The following is a 21,573-nucleotide window of genomic DNA, read 5'->3' as shown; positions in this document are numbered from 1 at the left end:
TGTAGTTACTTGGCTCTTTCTTCTCTAAAAAACTTTGTACGAAAAGGTTAGCTTTTGAGTCGTTGGGAAGAGATCGGGAAGCTTGCAAAACCTAGAAATATTTATTGACATGCCATCCCGTGCCGTCCCGTGCCGTCCCGTCCCCTTCCGTTGCTATTTTTCGGGACTTCTATGAATGGGCTTCTGACCGCTAAATGTTTATTGCAGCTTCTACCGTCCCGTCCAGTCCCGTTTGTATTCCTTATGTTTTCCGATAATTACTTCCGTTACAAATACCTTAGCATTCTTAAAATCTTACCCTTCAGTTAATTAAATGGCATTTTGAGCTCTGTACTTGACTTGGTCCTTCGCTATGATTGTCATCTCGAATCATATCGCATTGTGTCTAATGGAACAAGATTAAAAAATAACATTATTTAATATACATATAAGGTAATTGGGAAGCAGGAAGGAATTTTATGACATTTTCAATTTCCTTGTCGGAAACATCCAAACATTCAAGAACTCCTTACCTTGTGCAAAATCAACTTCTTTGTTCTTTAAAGTATCAGTTCTTCTCTAACGGTAAAGATTTATTTAACCTCTTGTCTTTACAGGGAGCACCTAAAATTTAACAATTGCGTTGATTGATTACTACCACGTAATGATTAATTATGTCTGGGGATTAATCGAGTAACAGCAGATAGTTATATCATATATATTTTGAGTATCCGTCCCACCTATTAACTTCCCTGTCTCCTCATCGAATTCTATGTAATAAATATTACTGCTTTTTTCAATGAAGATTATTGAACCGTTTGGCTTGGGCCACCTAAGTTGATTTAAACGGCTTTGTTATCCCCCTTGAACTTGATCCAGAAAGAAATAAAAAACTAAATTCTAACCGAGCGTGCGATGAATATACGTTACTATTAACTTTTTTCACAAAAGTGTTTAATACTTGTAAATTAAAAGAAACAAATATTGAAACTTAAATTTACCTGTAGTAATAAAAGTTTTCGTTGGAAATTCATTCCCCTCAAATTTGTCACTCCAGTGGGGTCTACCACAGAGCTGCTAGGTCCATATGTTTTTCCTCGATGGTTTCAGCAACAGGAAAAACGTGAGCAAGAGATTATTGCAGCAAATACTGAACGGAAATGCTTCATAAATAAGCATTTCTTCCCGGAACGCCATTTTGGATCTTTCTTCGTAACTGTTTCAGCAACGTGGGTAGTGTAGATTTGCATATCATTAGCATATTCCAAAAAATTCCGACAAGCTCTGGTACGTCTCGAGAGAATATTATATCTCTTCCAAAAGCAAAAAGAAGTTTGATCGCCAGCCTCGAATTAAAACTATCGACATTATATGTTCAATGAATTTCAAAGGAAAAAAGATGTCATGTTTTTTACTAAGCAAAGATCTTGGCTGTAGATTTCTTTGTTGTTGTTGACTTTTTTCGCAGAAAATAGAGTTTCAACTGATGTAAACATTTCTTTGAGAGAAGTGTTGATGAAATCTTTATAGAACTGTCTTGGTGGACAGTTCAAATGGTGTTTAATGACTTCTCAACTATGTAAAGCAGGCAAAGAACTTACAAGGATTTTTGGGCTATTACGGACTATTATTACCCGACTACTATCCGACGATCTTTCGGAAATCTGCCGAAGATTTCCTGATTATTTTCCAACACGATTAACAACAAAGTCATCAAGCACAGGTGCTCTCTGGTCAACACATGTCCACGAATAAACTGAGGTAAATATAAACACCTTTCGCTTTTGATTCACTTACTTCTCTTTAGTTGCGTACGTCCAAACTTGTCATACTTTCGTTTTTCGACCTATTTCGGCGACAAAATACGAAAAAAACAAAACAATAGCCTTTGCATCATATTCGTTATTTTCATTGTCCCCATATATAGTTATCATTGTTTTTTTTGTTTTTCTTTTTTTCATTTGATCAACTGTCTATATCGCTTCCTGTTCCTATTATATTTTCCTGTCTGATCGCCTTAGCAGGAGAACTCCACCCCAAATCACCATCCCCCCAACCAAAGGAGATTATGTGTTATTAAAAATGACGTTTGCTTTGAATTTCGTTTTTTTTATCACGTTGAATAAACTGCATAACGTTTTCAAGTAGTTTATTATATCCTATATAAAAGCAGTTAGCAGTAAATGTTCATTAACGGCGAATAGTTCCCCACCCCTCCCACGTCATATGCTCATAGCTGTGGGTGACTCGTTCCAGCCTCGCGCATTTCTTGAATGAGATGGCGGAAATCTGACAATGCACACAATGCACAACCACGTGAACCACGTTAATTCCTGCAGTATTTTAGCAAATGTACGAACAAAACGTATCATTACTTACGTTGAAGGAATATTAGAACCTTCAGAAGGATATTCTTCGATATCATAATTTGGATCTTTAATGGCAGGGCCAAAAATAGCAACTGATTCAATATCTTTGAGTGAAGCTTGCTTGCATTAATTAATGAATGATCGACAAATATATTCGAGAAAAACAGGATAGAAGGAGAAATCAACAGCTTGGAATTGAAGATTTTTTCAGCGCTGGATAGCAAACTGCTCAACCCTGGAGGCGTTCTATTTTTACTTCAAAACGTGATAGACTGTTCGATCGCGGTCAAAGAATTTTTTGGGAGGGTCGTCTCTCCAGATGCGACACGACTTCCGACGAGCAAATCTTAACTGTATGAAGTGTTCTAAGAATTTGCTGCCGCTTAATTGTAATTAATTCTAGGAAATATCGCAGGCCGTTTGTTTACAATCCACATAGCTTTGAAACTGCGCGCCCCAAAGGCGAAGTCAGAAAATTAAGGATCATTGAGACTCCCGCAATATATTTTACGCAAGTATTTGAAGCAGACATGGTTTATTATCTGACAGTGACGTTGATTTCGCAAGTCCTTGTGTTCCTCTTGTGGAATCCTTTGGTATTTTCATCGGTCAAGCAACGCGATTGTTTGGTGACTCGTATGAGACGTGGAGATCGTATTCACTTTTACGATTACAATGGAACGTGCATAAAAGGAGTCAATCCGTGTCAGACAATAAATGGCACTACATGGAGAACTTCACGACATGGCTGTTTATGCCAGTGTTTATTATTAAGATCGACTTACAGAGGAGATGAAGGTCGTTGTGTGGAGAACAGGGTCATTCGAGAAGGTGCATATTTCCGTTGTATATTTTATTTTTTCTATCCACTGTTTTCAAATTGATTGCAGACAGTATAAAACACCAGTGCATGCTCACATTATTTTAATCTTTTAAGTACTGTATGAATAATATTATGAAAATAATATTCAATAATAATGAATAATTATGATAATAATAGTAATAAGAATTAGAATGAAAATGACTTAAATGAGTATAGTATATTTGTTCCTACCCTTCAGGTTGTGGGGTGAACTTTGTTGAAACATATATGGCAGATGAAAAAAATCAATGCTTTACAAAAATCATCAAATTCTCTTCTGGTCCCTGTTAGCTCATGATACCTAGCAGTGGTCTATGTGGTGGGTAGCTGGATATTTCTTTCTGGCTTTGAAACTCCTCTGCTGGCCTTAGCTGGTCAGTGTGAAATTTTCACAAAAGATAATGATAATAGTGCAGTGATATTCAATGAAAGTAACAGAAAGGATGCTGACACAAAGTTAATTAGAGTGGCCCTGCATCTGTAAATTAAAATAAAATAATTGGATCAAGAAGATGTCTTATGTGATCCTTAAAGGGAAAACTTTAGAAGGCACCTAATTTATTAAACTTATAGCTCCAACTTTAAAAGGATTGCCTCTACAACACCATATCACCAAAAAGCTTAATAACTTTGGTATGTGTATTATGTGAAATGTGAAGCAAAAAGAAATCTCCTAAATCTCTTCACGTAAAATCCCCTAACACTTCTGTGACCCACACCAGAGCCTAGCCCCCCACTTTTAAATGCTCTCTGGGGTGGCCCTACAAAATTAATATCCTTCATGTTCATAACTTTCCCTGTGGGGCATTAAAGAACCCACACACTGTTGGAGAAGAGTACATATAGGGGATGGAGTCCGCGGTATTGCGGCTCTCTTGGACAGCATAAGTGGCTGGCTTGGTGTGATATGTCTCCAAAAGGCTTGTGGTGTAGATGTATGAGCTACACTGTAGCTGAGACCACCTTAAGAAGCCATAAGTCAAAAAGAGACTTTGTTGAGTGCTGGAACATGTAGATGTAGATCACCATCACCATCATTATCAAACCAACAAGACCATTTTATGTGAGTATCCCTTTCTTTCACAGGATGTACTTTACTGTTCAACAGAGAAAACAGGGGTGGTCCTCTTCAAGTGTTCAATAATTCAAGCTCACTTAAATTCAAAGCACGGAGTCTTCCAGTGGAGGATTGTGACGTTACAAGGACGTACTACAGGACCAATCAAATCTTGCAACCCTGGAAAGAACTTCAGCCTGTCAAAGCAGCAAATCCATTTACTATTCGCCATGAAAATAGAAAGGCTAACACGCATGCCCATTTTCTTGAGGTAGTATGTTGAATCTACGTCTATAATGGTGTTAATACATTCTGATAGGCTCTCTACAATCAAAATTTTGATGCAGTTCCATTCCACTATTATGATGAATAAAGAACAATAATTACTGATAATGAAAAACACTGAAAACAGTAAAATACTAAAATTGAACCAAAATTCAAGTTTTTTTAGTTCACATTAAAACTTGGGCAGATGGCTTAAATCAGAGCTAATAAAGATATTTGGTCCAAATTGGACATGACATGTTGGAGTAATAATAGCCAGCAGAGCAGGCGTTTTTGGCAGGCGGATGCTTGTGCAAGGTCTAAAGTTGGTAATGGGCTGCCATTTTGAAAGCGCACAGCCGGTAGAGGATTCTGTCCTCCTCTCACTGAGTGCAATTTTATGGACTGGCCTAAGGCCTCTGCTAGCCTTGCTATATCCATGGCAAGATGTCGACCATTAGTTCTTACCAAAACAAAAATATACCCAGTAATATTCAAAATTTGATATCGCTGTCTTCAGAGATGCCAACGTTACCCTTTGGGGATCTAGTTTCTGTTTTTTTTTTTTTTTTTTTTTCATCCAGAAACCCCCATCCACCCCCTCCCCCCCACCGCCCCCCCCCACCCCCCCCCCTTCTCTCCCCCCCCCCCCCCCCCCCCCCCCCCCCCTTTACCCAATAGGACATTTGCATGATGACGCCATTTAACTTCAAGTACCAGTCTGCAGAATCCTTTAGGTTTTGCTTGTCTCATGCTAATTAGAGCTATTGTTATTTTTACCCCACTGGGAATACAAAATTCAAATACTTAAGAAAGAAAAACAAATTGAATTCTGTTGCTCTTTCCATTCCAAGAGCGGCATTCACTGTAAGTAGGCTTTACTCTAACACCAGGCAATTTTACTTGTCAATGGGGACACTTTCTGGGGTGATAGAAAGGGTTGAAGGTTCATTTATCAGTTCTTTTTTTTGCTTGTTCAGTGGGACAATGGACAGCCAGTGGCTGAATTGTTAGGCAAAATTGTCAAAGTCCACATAGAATGTGCAAACAAAAATCAAGGTAGAGGTGGCAAAGACAGTGGATCATTGTGCATTGTGTTTAAGGTGAATGGCTTCACCAATTTATCATGTAAGTAGAATTTTGAAAGAAATTTATATATTTAGTATAATTGCATACATGTAGGTGATTGCTGATTTGCTGCGCAGTGATTATTACGTGATAATTACCAGTTTATAAGTGTTTTGTTTTTTTTTCAAAATGGCCTCAAGTCGTTCTGTCGAGGTGACAGACACAAAAATTAATATTATTGTTTTAAAGAAAATGCATATTTTTCAAATAATCACGAATGTAATGATTGGGGTAGACTACAACAATAATTTATTCACCTCAGGCTCAGTGAATATTGGTGATAAAAAAAACGTCGACTTTGTCTCAGTTTTTATTCACTGATATTCTCCTCACCTTTGGCGAATAATTGTTAAATATTTGAAGTGTGGATTATACGTGAAATGGAGAATTGATCCTCACACGTACAGTATAAAAATTGGACAATTTAACCACTCAAGATCAGTTGGAAGCAGGTCAATTTGATGGGCTCATGTGCTCAGACCCTGAAAGGACACAATGAATGAAACAAAAATGTATATTAATTATATTCAAAGGACAGTTTAATTATAAAGAAACTGTACCTAACAGACACAATATCAGGCTGGTGTCTGTATTAAATAGACAATTGCTTGCTGGTAGGTTCAGTCCACGGAAAATATTAAAGAGCGAGCTTAGGATCACTTCTCCCTTTCGAGGCAAAATTTTCTTATGCATTTTAAAAGGTGTCAAATTTATGTAATTAGGTATGTAGTAGATAAGTGTATCTTTAATAACCCATGGTTTTGTAATCTATAAAGCTCATGACATCCTAGCTCTTACAGGAAAATTACTAATAATTATTAAATTATAAGCCTCCATTGTTGCAAGAATACAGTGGCTGAATACTGAATACTCCCAAACACTTTCCTTAAATTGCAGTTGAGTTGTTTGTATTTTGATTTTTGCTTCTGATCAGAACTGAATGATCTGACACTGAAATGATCAGTATAATTTATCATTGTCATTATAAACATGATAAGTAATGTCACTATCCTTTTTAAATTGAACAACTTTAATAATTATTAACACCTACAACCATTTTGCTGTGACACACATGTATTGTACATGGGCATTACTAAACCACAAAAACAGCGAAACAAAGCTCCAAAACACCATGTGTGACCCCACCATATATTGAATACTAACTGAGAAAGGTTGGATTTGAGGTTAAATATCGTTTTAGGCCTAATTATATGACAGTAGCCCTCAAATCCAATCTTTGTCGGTTAGTATTCAATGTATGGTGGGGTCATACATACAGTTGTAATGTTTTGGTGCTTTGTTTCACTGTTTTCGTGTTTTGCTGTTCTGGTGTTTCGGTGTTTCATTGTTTAGTAATGTCCCATGTACATGACGGTGCCCATGCCTTATGTTGTACTTTATCATGACACAAACCACAGGTGCATACATGTACCACAACAATGGCAACACCTGTTACCCATAAGTAAAACACAAATAAGAATTTACCTCAGAGATTATCGTAGTACTGTTACTATAAAAGGAAATGGGAAAGTCGTGATTCCTCAGGAGAGAACAGTGCATTTTGCAATTCCAAATGTATGTGATCATGCAATCAGAAAAACGGGTGTCATATAATACCCGAGGCAGGGGTCCATTGAAGAGTAAAATCATCTGGCTTTAGAGTAAAACCTTTAAGTGTCTCTCTTCGGAGTGAAGAGTTAACAACATGATCACCATTGCATTATCCAAGTAAAAATTGAAGGTAGTTAATAAACGTTAGACTGGATCAAATCAGATTGCTCACCTCAGATCGAGCGAAAACGGTTTTTTAAGCCAAAACTATCTGATGTTTGCGCCAATTCCACCATGGTTAGCTTTTAATAAGATTAGGGCTAGGGTGATTTCTGGAGGTCTCATCCTTTTTTTCACGTTGATCCGAGGTGAGTGATCCGAGTTGATCCAGTCCGACTTTTAATTAATTTTGTACAATGTACCTGCCTGTAATAAACTAAGGGTCAGTGACTTGCAAATTGTTGTTCACTGGGCTTGGAGAAACGTTCTCTCTTACAAAAGTATTAAAATAACATGGTTTAACACCATTCTGACTATTCATTTGTCAGGTCCAATTGTTGAATCACCGTCATTCCCCACAAGACAAACTGACGTTGTCAATATATCCAGCACGTCATCTTCCATCACAGTGAGTGCAATCATTGTCAAGTTATGTACTTGTGCTACTGACAAGATTTAATTGACCAAAATTAATGCAAAAATGGCAGCCAACAAATTATTTTTTGTCTTATGTATTAATTGGCCTGTTAGCCTTATTAACACATGTAAAATTGAAAGAATGTTTGGAGTAAAACAACAGGCTAGTCAGACTTATTTTCACAAAGACAAAATAATAAGGTATTAGATTAGTTAGAGGACACTTCATAGGGCTCCCTACAGGGTCCCCTATTTCAAATGCAGTATTTGAATAAAGTAAGTACATGGGTGTAGCCAGGATTTTTCAAAGGAGGGGGGGGGGGGGGTCACAGTGTGTCAAACAGAGGGTACTCGCGTTTTCACAACCTGAATATTGTAGGTTGTTTGCATAAAAATGGGGGGTCACGCCCACCCCAGGACCCCCCCCTTCCCCCCCCCCCCCTAGCTACACCCTTGAAGTAAATCATAAAGAACTTAAGCAGTCTAAGCATGTGACCAGAAACAGGAAGTACTTAAACAGGAAGAAACAGGAAGAAGTCGGAAGTGAACATTAAGCACAAGCCACAGACAGAAACCGAAAGTGAACATTTCACGTGCCAGGACAGTGATCTCTTGTAATCTCATTCAATTTACTTCCAGGAAATACAAGAAACTGTTCTGACTGAAAAGCCGTTTACCGAAGGAGTGAATGCATCAGTTGGACGTGAAGAAGATGATGGAACTTTTGGATCAGATGATGACAACAGTGATAGTGGATTATCTGTTGGCAAAAGAGTTTCGCTTCCCGTTTGGCTCATTGGTGTTATAACTGGTGGTGCAGTGATAGCCACACTTGCACTCACAGCAATCGTCTGGATGTGCTGTAAAATGAATCGGAGGTAAGATTTCAGACATGTAGTGGACCATGAGTTGATTTGGTTTGATTGGCTTTGATTTCCGTGTTCGATGGCGCTGAAAAGAAAAACCTTCAGGCAAGTATAAAGCAGATTATGTGACTTCAAGGGTAAATTAGATAAGAGTGTTGATCTATCACTTTGCGGTCTTCCCTTAGCACAGTCACAAATGGATTTATTTTTAGATACACTTTACGCGCGAAACAAACAAAGGGCCGCCAATTTTAACCAATCAGAAGAAGCCATGTCGCGCGTGACTGCTTCTGCCTTGTTTTTTCAGGGACATGACATTTGACTTTCGCGGGAACAGATATTCTAAAAATAGACTCATTTGTGACTGTCCTGGAGAGCACACCCATGCCATAACAACACTCTTACGTAACTCACTCTTGATGACTTGACGAAAGCAAAGAAGTCAGTTGTGTGCTTTTAATTATTGCCTAAACAAGATTATTTGGTATGGATTAGCTAAGTAGAGAGACACCTGCCCCTCTTTCTTGGAATAATTATATAAAGTGTAGTGTTTCTTTGCGTTTGAATCAATAGCGCTTGAACTCGGTAAATGTACTTAATGTTTGGACTCTCCTTTTTCCTTTATTTCTTTCTTTATATATATATATATATATATTTTTTTTTTTTTTTTTTTTCGGATTCAATGGATTTTTGGTATCCCATTTGCAGTCCCCCTATATATTCGTTTGCAATTTCGTCAACTTTCAAAATAACGATCTCCAGATTTGGCTTCTAGGAAAAAGTACGTACTAATTTTTAAAGCAACGTCGCATGCTTTTACTTATTACCAACACTTTCGTTCCACAAAGACGAGTAAAATCATCTGGCTTTACATTAGAATCGACAGTTGTCACTCTTAGCAAGGAAAGAGTTTAAGGCTACATTAAAAGGTTAAAGGGTTAACATTTCGCTTCGGCCTATTAAGGGGTTCCCCTTTGGCAAGCAAAATTACCTTTTGTTGAACACAGTGAAATCTCTGAGAGTTGCTCTTAGGAGAGAAAAAACGTTTTTATACCAGGGTAAGTAAGAAAGGAGTAGTTGGATACTTGTGGACAAGATTACTTTAAAATTCGAATCTCGCTATCGTACACAAACTCGAACTTGTGCACCAACCTGGCGGTCGCAAAGAGGGAGCTTAAGCAACGACAACGGCGGCGGCGGCAACGAGAACGTCACAAATTTGCATATTTAGTGAGCAAAAGCAATAGCTTTGCACGCCCTGCACGGGCGTTTTTCACATTTGTCCATTTCTTTGCCGTCGTAAAACAACAACGTCAAATAGCCAAATTTGAGGTTTTATGAAGAACGTTATCACTTGAGGATGAATTTTCATTTTCTCCCCTAAATTAAGCGCCGTTCCGACCAGTGTCATTTTTTAGGAACTACCACACCCTTGCCATATTATAAAAAGGTTGAAATAGTTACGAAGTGATTACAATAACGTGAATTTATATTTTGAGATGACCATCGCGTTTCCGTCGCCGTCGTCGTTGCTTAAGCTCTCTCATAACTTAAAATGAAATAGCGGCAGGGTACTACAGTTTTCTCAGGGATGATTTATTCCAAGCACGGTTTGCGTTAATCAAGATTTAGCAACTGTCGGAAATTTCAGGTGTTGGCCACAGGTAAATACCGGCATGGTTCGAGCCATAAGGTATGGGCCGTTCTGATTACGTAATCGAAGGTGCGTCACAGTTTGATAAACGGTTTTACTTTGCTCGTGTAATCTTTTCGGAATCTTCAGCGGGTCAGTCAAGCAGGTATCTAAGCAGTCAAGTAAATTATACAGAAATTTGTAATCTTGTGAGATGTTAAGAAAGGAGTCTTAGAACGAATTGAAGTTCAGTCTGTTCTGCCTTCCTTTCAGAGCTTGTGCCCAGTCTAACCTTGCAGTCAGCAAACAGGACACACTTCGGTTCAATGCTATTTCGCTTTAAATTTTTACGAGCTCGTCAAGCCCTTCTGTTTGTTTATTTATTTATTTGGCTCCAACGTGTGGTAGGTTTTAATGAGATCTAAAATCGTGTTTGTGTTTTTCCACACAGGCGTCGGAAGAAACGGAAAAAGAGGTCACTCATGGGTAAGGAACGACCGATTTTTGCAATAGTCACTTGAAGGAACCGCGAAATACTTGGAGATGTGTTAATGTAGCTATCTTTTTAGGTGACCTTTTCGTCGACGTCGCCGTTCGTAGATCTTAAGGATAAATAATACGGGTAGTGATTTCCTTCAACTTGTCGCGCAACACTGTTGCTTTGCAAGTTGAAAAACTTTGTTGCTCGTATTACCAACTACGTGGCCAACTGGTCGCGCAACAAAATCCTGTGTTGCAAGTTGTGTCAACATGTTGCGGAGAGTAGGAAGGAAGCTCTACTTTTGGCAACAAATTGATGCAATGAGCCTTGTGATTGGTTGTCCCTGACAAGCGCGACATCGAGGCAAATTAAAAAAAACAACAAACATGGCTGACGGAGAAATAGGAATACTGTGTGCGAACGAAGGTGAAAAAGTGTCAGACGAAAATAAACTCAGTCTTTACGAAGCTCTGGAGGCCTATCCCTGCCTATAGGAAAGGTCAAATTTGAACCACAAGAATAGGGAGCGCGACAAGTTGAAGGAAATTGCTACCCGTATTACTTGGCCTTTATACCAGGGAGTTTTAGCAAGCATAACGGAATAGTCAACCACAACGTCACTTCAAAATATAACTTATTTCGCGATTTTTACATCTTGTTCACCTTGAACAATAGGGTCGAACTATCATATATGGGCGAACTATCATAGACACCTTGAACAATATGGGCGAACTTTCATAGACACCTTGAACAATAGGGGCGAACTATCATACAACTGGATTCATGGGAACGATTTCCTGTTGTATGCTCTCGTTCCCTTGTCGTCAAAACCTGAAATTTGGTGATTTTACCTTGTTGTTTCTTGTTGTTGTTGTTGTTTAGACTGCGGCAAAAAATGCACTGAAATGCGTGCAGCACGTGCAGCACAATTATTTAGCCTTCGTTAACCAATGATATTCTTGCTTTGTGGCGTTATCGTTGCCGTAGCCGTCGTCGTTCCTAAAACTCCTTAGTCCCCATAGTGATGCAACCACGCAGACGCGTAAACGAGTGGTTAAGGACAGTGCCTACTATTGTTATTTCGCATACCTTTTGCGCATCTCGAGATACTCGGGTTTCCTATGGCTGGTGCTTATTAATACAAAGATATTTTTGCGTGGTTTAAAACTATGCGGAGAAAGCAGAACTTTTCTCCAAAAAGAAAATTGGGGGTAATCATGCCATTTTCAGAGGTAAGCTTAAAAGCATCAATTTGGAAAAGAACGCCATACATTTCCTTGTATTTTAGAATTTTTGTAAATATTGTTTATTAATTGTCTTTGAAAAATTGTGGGGAACCTTAGTCCCAATTTGTTTTTGGATTTCGATACCACATGTTAAGATCTGCTTTTCCCACATATTCTGCATAAACTGCGCGAAATACCTTTGAATTAGTAGGCACCGTCCTTAGTGTCTTTTGACTGAAAAACAAGAATAAGACATTCAAAGTGCGAACAATGATGTCAATGATGTCAATTAACTGAGGGGATTCGCTTGGAAACTTTAGGTGTCTCTATCACAGAACAAAGCAAGCAAAGTTGTGAGCATTTCTTATGTACACTGTGGAATATTATCTATTCCTCACTGCCTGATTTTGTAATGATACGATAAACCGTAGTCTCGCAACCTTTCAATTTTCATGACCTTGTGGGACGTAAAAAAACCACACACCATTCGCAGAGTATTGCATGGGAGATCTTGGTGCTGTGGTCTGTATTCTTATGGTAAGGTTAAACGCACAGAGATACTGGCTACGACAAGTTACTCCGAGGTTAAATAGAGAAATGCTGATAACCAACAGGTTGGTTCTCTCTCTTGCTTTATTCTACAGCGAGGAATCCAGTAGACAACAATGACGAAACGGCATTTGTCCCATTTCACGTCCCAGATTGTGCTCCTCGCGAGTGTGAAGCCGGATATGCCAAAGTTGGTAACCCCGTTCGAAAAGGTTACGCTGTGTTAAAACCTGTACCAGGGAGCACCAGATCAGATTATCAGCGACTGTTAAAGCCCAAAGAAGGTAAGTCGCCTATATATTTATTATAATACTGCTAGCAGTCTCGTTTGCTTGAAAAACGTGATATGCTAGGGGCGAAGCGCCTCTAAACGCCCACGCTACTCGCGGCTCGTGGCTTCGCCCCTCGCATATCGCGTTCTCTCGGCGGATTTTCGAGTAAAAGAGAGACTACTCGCAGTCTACCTATATATGAAAGCATGGGGTTTACGTGACACATAAAAGTGTTGTAATGACCATACCCACGCGTAACAGGGATGAGGACCTAGACCTCCCTCCTGAAATGGTCACGTGATTGACAATTGCGTGATCAATAGTTAAATCAAGCACTTGACTGATGAAGACATTGTCACCACGTCGAGATATTTCTGTTTAAATGCTGATTCAGTGCTCTGACTTGGTGATTTTTTTGGATGAGGGTATGCTTCTAGAGCAGAAAAATAGTATTTTCGATAGTTTCATTCTTGTTTGAAATCCGAGCTGAACTACTCCGGAATAATTGTTCGCGAGATCCTTTGGAGACGTGAATGATCCAGAACGTTCCTAGATTCCAGCCCGAGAATCCATTCCATTCTTATTCGTTTACTACATGAAGTGTTTGAAACGTTGCTTCTTGGATCACTCGGAAAATATACTTCCAATGGAACAAAGAGATTCCTATAGATCCTAGAATCCGAAAATCTAATCTATTCCAGTCTTATTCGTTGACTATAAGAAAGATATCGTTGACGTCACCTATTGTCATTAATGTGCCAACCAGAGCCTCATTGGCTGTCGAAACAAAGGGTCCGTTTTTTTCCTGTGGTTGGCTCATTTAAATAACAAAAACAACGTTTGTAAACAGATATTTTCCCTTTATGAAGTGTTTGAAACATTGCTTCTTAGATCACTCGGGATATTTACTTCCAATGGAGGAAAGAAGACCAACACAAGACATGTCCACCATAGAACCAGCAGTATACAGCGAAGCAAAGGTCTCACCGCCTCCAGAAAACAGATCCACGGACAAAGAATACGACTATGCAAAACCAGAGAATTTTACAGCTATGCGATCAAGCCGCGCAAGTCTTGACAATTTAGATTTCTGTGTCAGCGCTGACCAGCGGTCTGTTGAATGCAAAGAGGACCAAAAGGAGGATCAGGAGAATGGTCCTTCGTCTCCTGTTTATGTAACGGTAGAGGGCCCTAATTCACCCCCATTGGAGGCCCCTTCAGGAGAGTCCCTCGAAGAGGTTCCAATGAAAAATGGACCTGAGAGTACCATTCCTTATTATGTTGAACTTATGTAGATCTCGAACCTAGCATTTCTTTGACAAATAGCAGTTCAGTAGCATAAAATAACTTGGAACTGCTGTTAAGTCGTTACGTTAATTTATGACCATAATATTAATATAATATATGTGTACATATCTATGCATTATATTAAGGAAGGGTGACATCTTCATAAAGCTAATTTGTAAGAATGAATAGAATTTACTGAAGTTGGTAAGTATACATCGGCTTATTTGTATGCCGTAAAAGCGCGGAATACTGTATATTTATCCTAATCGATTGTAACTTTGTCTTTGAAGGCAGCCTCGTTGCAGACTGCGAGCATTTTCCCTTTTGCTCGAAAATCCGTCGAGAGACGCGAATAGCGCGGGCGTAGGGAGACGTCTTCCTACGCCCGCGCTTCTCGCGGCTTCGCCCCTCGCATGTCACGTTCTCACGGCGGATTTTCGAGCAAAAGAGAGACTGCTCGCAGTGTAGCCTCGTTGCAGATTTACACGGGAAAAGAGTTATGAAATAATTTTGTTGAGTATATAATGAATAAAAAATCGTAGGAACTTTCTCGTGCATGTCGTGATTTATGGGAACGAGTGGTGTTTTGAAAGTTCTCATAATTGCACGAGCCGTAGGAGTGAATATCTATTGTGAGCTTAAACAACGACATATTGCAAGCCGGCGAACCCCCAATTCTGCATATTTAATGACATTCCTTTGAATGGTCCGTACGTGCCTTATACAGTCAATTAATGAGCCATTTCCAAGTTGCTGTTTGCCTCGGTTTCGAAGTGAGTCTTGGTGCTCAACTATTGTAAGGGAAATGAGTTTGATTTGAAGAAGAATACGCAACTCATTGCCATTTGAATGGTTGTGCACCAGGACTCGCTTTGAAACTGAGGCATGCAGCAACTCGGAAACGGGCTACTTCTCTGCTTGCACCGCGTAACAACTTCCACGACAGAATAGGGAAGATATCTGTTTACAAACATTGCTTTTGTTATTTAAATGTGCCATCCACAGAAACAAACATTAATGGCACATTAATGACAATGGGTGATGTTAACGATATCTTCCCTATAACTCTAAACCGGAGGAAATAATGTTTGCAATCACATTTGTCAGACGATCATGAATTTTTCAATTTCCCGGCCGCCACAATATTGAATGATTGTAACGTGTCATGGTTGCCCTTCAGAGACCAATTTGTTTCAAAAATAAACCGAAAAACAATAGGGCAAAGCCTAAACACCTCACAAGACGACGTTTAAGATCTACGACGCGACGGTAACGAAAACGTCATTTAAAATTGCAAGTTCAGGCCTCGGTTGTTCAAAAGGTGGATAACGCTATCCAGCGGATAAACACCAGCAAAACCAATTGAGTTATCCAGTGGATAGTGATTTATCCAGTGGAGAGCGCTATCCACACTTCGAACAACTGGGGCCAGGTCTATAAATCTTTTTCGTCATGATGTCGGTTTGTCTAACTTCTAAAAACTAGCGCAACTTTCCAGGAACTGAATTGGGAGGTGCGGTGTTGAAGACTCGACAGAAATTTCGAATTCTTCACGTTCTCCGTAAAACTTGAGAATTGGTCATTTCACGTTGCAGAGTTCCCGAAAACGTGAAAAAAATGTACAAAAATGCACGTGCAGAGCGTGCAAAGCTATTGTTTTTGTTCATTAACTATGCAAACTTTGTGGCGTTTTCGTTGCCGTCGTGCCGTTGACTCCCTAACACAGACAAGGCACTTTACGATCTACGACGCGATCGTCAACGAGAACGCCACGAAACAACAACATCATTGGTTCACAGAGGAAAATAATCGTGCTGTTCTCTGCACAACAACGACGTGAAATCACGAAATTTGAGGTTTTGACGACAACCCGAGCGTTCAAATGTGAATCTTTCATTCTCTATTTTTGCTCTGAAACCGTTCGTACCAATTTATTCTTAGGATAGACTTAACTATTAGAGGGTAACGTGAAGTGCGAGTATTCTACCCATATGAACCATGTGAGCTTTAGCCCTTCTAATGGAAATGAGCCCAGACAAGGACAAAAAACTTCTGCCTAAGCAATCTTGGAACAGGAAACCCCCATCCCCCCCCCCTCCCCCAAAAAAAAAGGCAAGGATGAAGCCGCGCAAAAGCCAAAACACGCCATTTTCCCGTCCTTGATTTGGGGGGGAGGGGGGGTACAGATTTCCCATCTATTTGTCCAAGATTGTAGGTGGGAATTGAACCCACAACCCTCTACCGATTGAGCTACGATGTCACGACACTTTTTCGGATATACTTTGTCAATATTCTAAGGCCAAACCGCGAGAAACTCACCTTAGGGCAAAGTTATATTTTGAGGTGACGTTTTCGCCGTCTTAGATCTTTAACTCCCTTCTGCTCAGTTTACGAAACAACGACGACCAAAACAACTTTATATATAATGCAACTATCATTGGTTAAAAGGCGAAAAACAATCGTGCTGCACGTGCGGCACGCATTTCATTCGCCTTTTTGCGATAAATCTGCATAACGATTACTTGAGCAATCAAATCTAAATCATTTATCGTGTTTTTTTTTCCGGGTAGCCGTTACTTTCGGATAGTAGGGAGCTTAAGCAACGACAACGGCGACGGCAACGAGAACGTCATGAATTTGCATATTTAGTGGGTAAACACAATAGCTTTGGCACGCCCTGCACGTGTGTTTTTCACTTTTGTCCATTTCGTTGCCGTCGTCAGCTAAACAACAACGTGAAATAGACAAGTTTTTGGTTTTATGAAGAACGTCAGCACTTGAGGATAAATTTTCATTTTCTCTCCTAAAATGGAGTGGCGTTCCGACTGGTGTCATCTTTGAAGAAATACCACACCCTCGTCATATTAAAAACGCTGAAGTAATCACGAAGCGATTAAAGCAACGCAAATTTATATTTTGAGATGACGTTCCTCGTTGCCGTTGCCGTTGCCGTTGTCGTCTTAAGCTCACTAATGACAAAACGTATGTAATTCGGTAGCCGTCTCACGAAAAAAGGGCACGTAACTTAGAGATCAAAAGTTTAATATATTTAGTTGTTCAAATTAAATGCTGGTTACGCAACCAAACTAAAACAAGCTTTAACAATTGTCTTTCTCGCCAGACAACGCGCAAAGCAGAGGTTTTGACATGTATTTTTCGTTCGATTTCGTATAGATATTCGCAGGCGGAAATGACTTAATTCAGAAGTAAATGCGTTCGTAATATGTATATCGTAAAATGTAAGGTAGTGTTAGTGAATTTTTCAGTAGGATTCAGATAAGTTAAAAGTAAACGAAGGATCCCACAGGTTTCTGGCTTTGCTTAATCCACTCAGGTTGCTACATCCGCATTACGCACTACGCATTACGCTTCTAAATAGTTATTCGTTTTTAGCTCAGGAAAACTGAGACAATATTTACCGTATACCTTACGGTACCGTTTTAGAGTTTTTCCCACATTCCAGTTGCTGTATTCACAGGAGACAACTGTTTGATATTTCGCTGTAGAGTTGTTAATCAATCGATCCTCAAGTGACGGTGTTACATTAAAGACATACAATGTAGATTTTATTGTTTGACATTATTGTTGATGGGGCCGTTACTTTCTAGGGGATCGTTACTTTGTTGTTTTCTTTCGGGATTTAACAGTAGCGTAAAAAATGAACGTTACTTTCGGGGGGGGGGGGGGGGGGAAGGCGTTACTTTCGGAGTTTTACGGTATCCCATTCAGTTTGCCAGAGCTCAAAAAGTAAATGAATGTTTAGAGTAAAAGCTACAGTTAATGTTTTGTTTTGTTATCAAGTTGCATGAAAAAATAAAATGCCAAAACAAGTAACAAGTGTGTATCAAATTTTAAAGGTTCTAATTATTATTTCAGTAGGTATAAGCAAAAGGAAGGTAAAACAAAAATCAATCTCGAGGTTTACATTGTCTTTTTTAACCAATGTTAACTACGTAAGAACCAACTATCAGTTTCTTGCCATCTTGTCCTAGTATTTATTTACGCGGTAGACCACTTCTAAAATTCAATCGCGTTTAATTTCAATGTTTTAGATATACATATGGACATGCAATCCAGACTGACAGAGCATTTGCTAACAGGTTACGAAACGAGTATTATGCCACATGCTTCTGATTCTCACTCACTCACTCACTCACTCACTGCCATTGTTACTACTTGTTAGATGGATAACCACAAGAGAAAATGAGGGGACAGAGAGGGAGGCTCCCGTTCCAGCCCTTGGGATATGTCATGTCCACGAAAGTTATTTTTAGACGAGCGGAAGTCTTTGTTTTAGCGGAAGTCTGTCTTCCGAGACGTCCGCATGCAGGCCAACCTCGGTCTCATGTTTGAATGAATATAAATATTCATCAGCCTTTTACGTGCGCCGCAATTTTCTCTTTTCACTAAGAACCTAAGAGCGAGGCAAGACTGCATGCGGACGTCTCGGAAGACAGACTTCCGCTAGAACAAAGACTTCCGCTCTTCTAAAAATAACTTTCGTGGACATGACATATCCAGGCCAACGCCCTGTGCCTCCCTCTCTGTCTCCTCATTTTCTCTTGATAACCACCAAGGATATCCATTTCCATACCAAATTTCACTGCATTATATATTTTTCTCGTAGTCTTGCATCAAGGAGGTAGTATGGCCCAGTGGTTAGGGCGTTTGCCTTGAGATCCAGAGATCCCAGGTTCAAGACCCACTCTGACCACTCTCTGAATTTGATCCTGGTAGTCTCTGGTTCAACTTCCCAGCTGCACTTAAAAATAGCCAACTAGTTTGCCTCCGGCCAGTTGGGATTCTTAACAGTCATTGCTGTTGTTCTGTTTCGTCGTTTCGTTGATTGTGTATCATTGGCCCTGAAAAGCCCCTATGGGGAGCGGTCAATTAATTATGTAAAAAAATATGTACGTAATTTATGTAACAGTTTAGAATCCCACGTAAAAGCTCTTTGGCGTCTTGTTATAGCAATGGGAGGTACAAACCGAACAACCTTAAAGGTTACACTTTACTTAAGCACAGGATAAACTGCTGTTGACAAAAATAATGGCATACTTTATCCAAAAAACGGGCAAAATAAGTCTAAAAGAAAATGAAACACGAGTAAACTTTACAAAACTTTGCAACTTTACTTCAGTCAAGCTAAATACATTTGTTTAAAATATCTCACCACCATTTGTTTAATAACTTTCTGTAGCTTTATACAGCAGCGATGAAAATCACTTACTGTTTACATGATGGATATACTGCATTTCATGAAATTACAGTTGATATCAGAGGACTTGAGATTCTTGATTTGAATTCATTACAAACGTACAGCCGTTTCTTTGTACAAGAGTACGAGCTAATAGAACAGCCATTGAAGCGTTTAAATCTGGTTCAGAGCTGGGGTTTTTTTAGTTTAAAAATTTCCTTATTTGGATGTAACGTAGCTCATGCATTTTCCCGCGCGTTCAGCTTCGATCTTATGTTTGTCCATATTTGGGCATAAAATTGGTGTCCTATAAAAATCCCCAGCTTTGTTCCAAGGAAAAGAGTTCTAAGTTACACGCTTCAAGCTCATAATATTATGCTTCTCTTGTATGTTAATCACTTGCTGTGCCCAACAACAGCAAAATAATTATATTAATAATTTTACCAAAATCTTCAATAGCTAAATGGTTTGCTCTGATACACTAGTGATATCATACTTACAACTCTTTTAGTAGATTTGTTAAAACTATATATTAATTTTCTATGATACAAAATAATACTCTCTTTTACCATGTAAAAAAACTATATATGACTGCATTCCTGACAAACAAGAAAACAAATCAAGCTTTATGTTGAAATAGTTGTATGAAATTACTTTGCCGCCAAAAGAATGACTCACTTGTATGAATTACATGAACAACATGAAGATACAAGAATAATCTGAAAACAGTATAAAAATGGCATAATTCTTTGGACTTTGTTGTAATAGATAAAATTGGCTAACTCGATGTTGTACTCAATTCAAACCCTTTCTTCCATATATTTCCATATCATTTAAATGTGAATGCTACATTATAATGCAAATACAACACACAATGAATCTTAACGCTGGGAGATTTGAATTGGTTACAGCAAATTATGAGTTAACTGATTTGGTCTATTATTATGAAAGTTAAAAACCACACACAATAGTCTTGGCATTATTATTATCAAGGCTGTGCTCTAAGAAACATTTCAAGGAGCCCCACAGTTCCAAACTATGAGATCCAGGGTTTCCAGTACTAAAGCTCATCATTATGAAAAAAGTGAATTTACCTGGTGACCCAAAGGAAAAAGTTTGTTGCCTTATTAAAGCACTCTTAGAGAACAGCCCTGATTATTATTATTATTATCATTATCATTATCATTATTATGCTTTTTTCTGAGGACTTGGGTTATTAGTGCTTAAGGACGGTGCCTACTAATTTAAAGTGCCCCAGTTTATGATTATGCAGGAAATGTAAATCTTAACAAGTGTTATTGAAAGCCAAAGAAAAAATTGGGGGTAGCCCCGCATCGTCCAAAGATGATTTGTGAATAATATTTGTTTACAGCTTTAAAATAAAAAGCAATGAATGGTGTTCTTTCTCAAATTGAAGCTTAATTATCTCTCAAAAATGCACGGTTACCCCCAATTTCCTTTTTGGATACCAAGAGTACTTACTAAGATCTACTTTCTCCAGATAGTTTTAACCCTTTCAGCCCCGATAGTGCCAAATGGCACTTATAGATTTTACTCTGTCTAACGCCAGACGATTTTACTCGTCAATGGGGAACCCCTCGGGGCTTAAACGGTTAAGCTAACAGCGTGAAAAAACTATGTCCCTGTTTAACCCTTTCAGCCCCGATAGTGCCAAATGGCACTTATAGATTTTACTCTGTCTAACGCCAGACGATTTTACTCGTCAATGGGGAACCCCTCGGGGCTTAAAGGGTTAAACCATGCAAAAATATCCCTGTATTAGTAAGCATCACCAATAGGAAACCCGGGTATCTCGAGATGCAAAACCAATTATAGTAGGCACTGTCCCTGAGGCTTGAGGATCAGACTAACTGAGACTCCTTCAGGGAGTCAATTGTCCTTGATCAGCCTTTAGCAACAGGGCCATTGGTATACCACCCAAGGTGGTTTAACGTTCTTGTGTGGGACCCCTTCTAAGGGGCTCATAGACAGAATCCTTTTGTATTCCCAGGCCATGGGAAGTAGCAGATGGTTGATCAAAATCAAGCGTCTGCTCATATGCTGGATTACTGCACCCGGTTAGATGCCCGGGCTTATTTGGTCCTGGCATTCTTGATCCAGCTGATTCTGGCTTGACTGCAACATTGTAGAGTGGCTCATAAGTAGAGCTATTGGGTCCGACATGGGAATAATCTTCATCATCAGGGTCATCTAGT

At 39.2% G+C, this 21,573-nt stretch overlaps 2 protein-coding genes and 1 long non-coding RNA gene across 4 annotated transcripts in view; 1 reads left to right on the top strand and 2 right to left on the bottom strand.

Moving 5' to 3' along the window:
• Positions 1-294: 294 nt before the first annotated feature.
• Positions 295-1,174, bottom strand: LOC138010580 (uncharacterized). The gene is made up of 3 exons (XR_011124496.1): positions 981-1,174; positions 513-603; positions 295-385 (listed from the first exon to the last, which is right to left on the bottom strand). It is a non-coding gene; the product is annotated as an uncharacterized lncRNA (long non-coding RNA).
• Positions 1,175-2,239: 1,065 nt separating this feature from the next.
• On the top strand, positions 2,240-14,705 carry LOC138011651 (uncharacterized). The gene is made up of 8 exons (XM_068858765.1): positions 2,240-3,179; positions 4,297-4,538; positions 5,512-5,659; positions 7,759-7,838; positions 8,486-8,724; positions 10,797-10,831; positions 12,697-12,885; positions 13,765-14,705. The coding sequence occupies exons 1-8, from the start codon at positions 2,879-2,881 to the stop codon at positions 14,166-14,168; spliced, it is 1,638 nt and encodes a 545-aa protein (XP_068714866.1). The 5' UTR covers positions 2,240-2,878; the 3' UTR covers positions 14,169-14,705.
• A 4,564-nt stretch (positions 14,706-19,269) lies between these two features.
• The window catches only part of LOC138011646 (uncharacterized), an 18,648-nt gene continuing 16,344 nt past the window's right edge, over positions 19,270-21,573 (bottom strand). Inside the window, exons 9-10 of one of the 2 annotated variants that reach the window (XR_011124752.1) lie at positions 21,117-21,573; positions 19,270-20,870 (exon numbers count right to left, since the gene is read on the bottom strand). The exon at positions 21,117-21,573 is cut by the window's right edge and continues 643 nt beyond it. Coding sequence is in view for 1 of the 2 variants with exons in the window: in XM_068858757.1 (XP_068714858.1) it covers positions 21,306-21,573 (268 nt within the window). In the remaining variant the exon portion in view is untranslated. The other variant, XM_068858757.1, reaches the window with a different exon arrangement.

Source organism: Montipora foliosa, chromosome 7 (genome assembly GCF_036669935.1).
Source record: "Montipora foliosa isolate CH-2021 chromosome 7, ASM3666993v2, whole genome shotgun sequence".
Taxonomy (NCBI): Eukaryota; Metazoa; Cnidaria; class Anthozoa; order Scleractinia; family Acroporidae; genus Montipora; species Montipora foliosa.
Note: the sequence above shows the minus strand (reverse complement) of the source record. Positions and strands in the feature narration are given on the sequence as shown.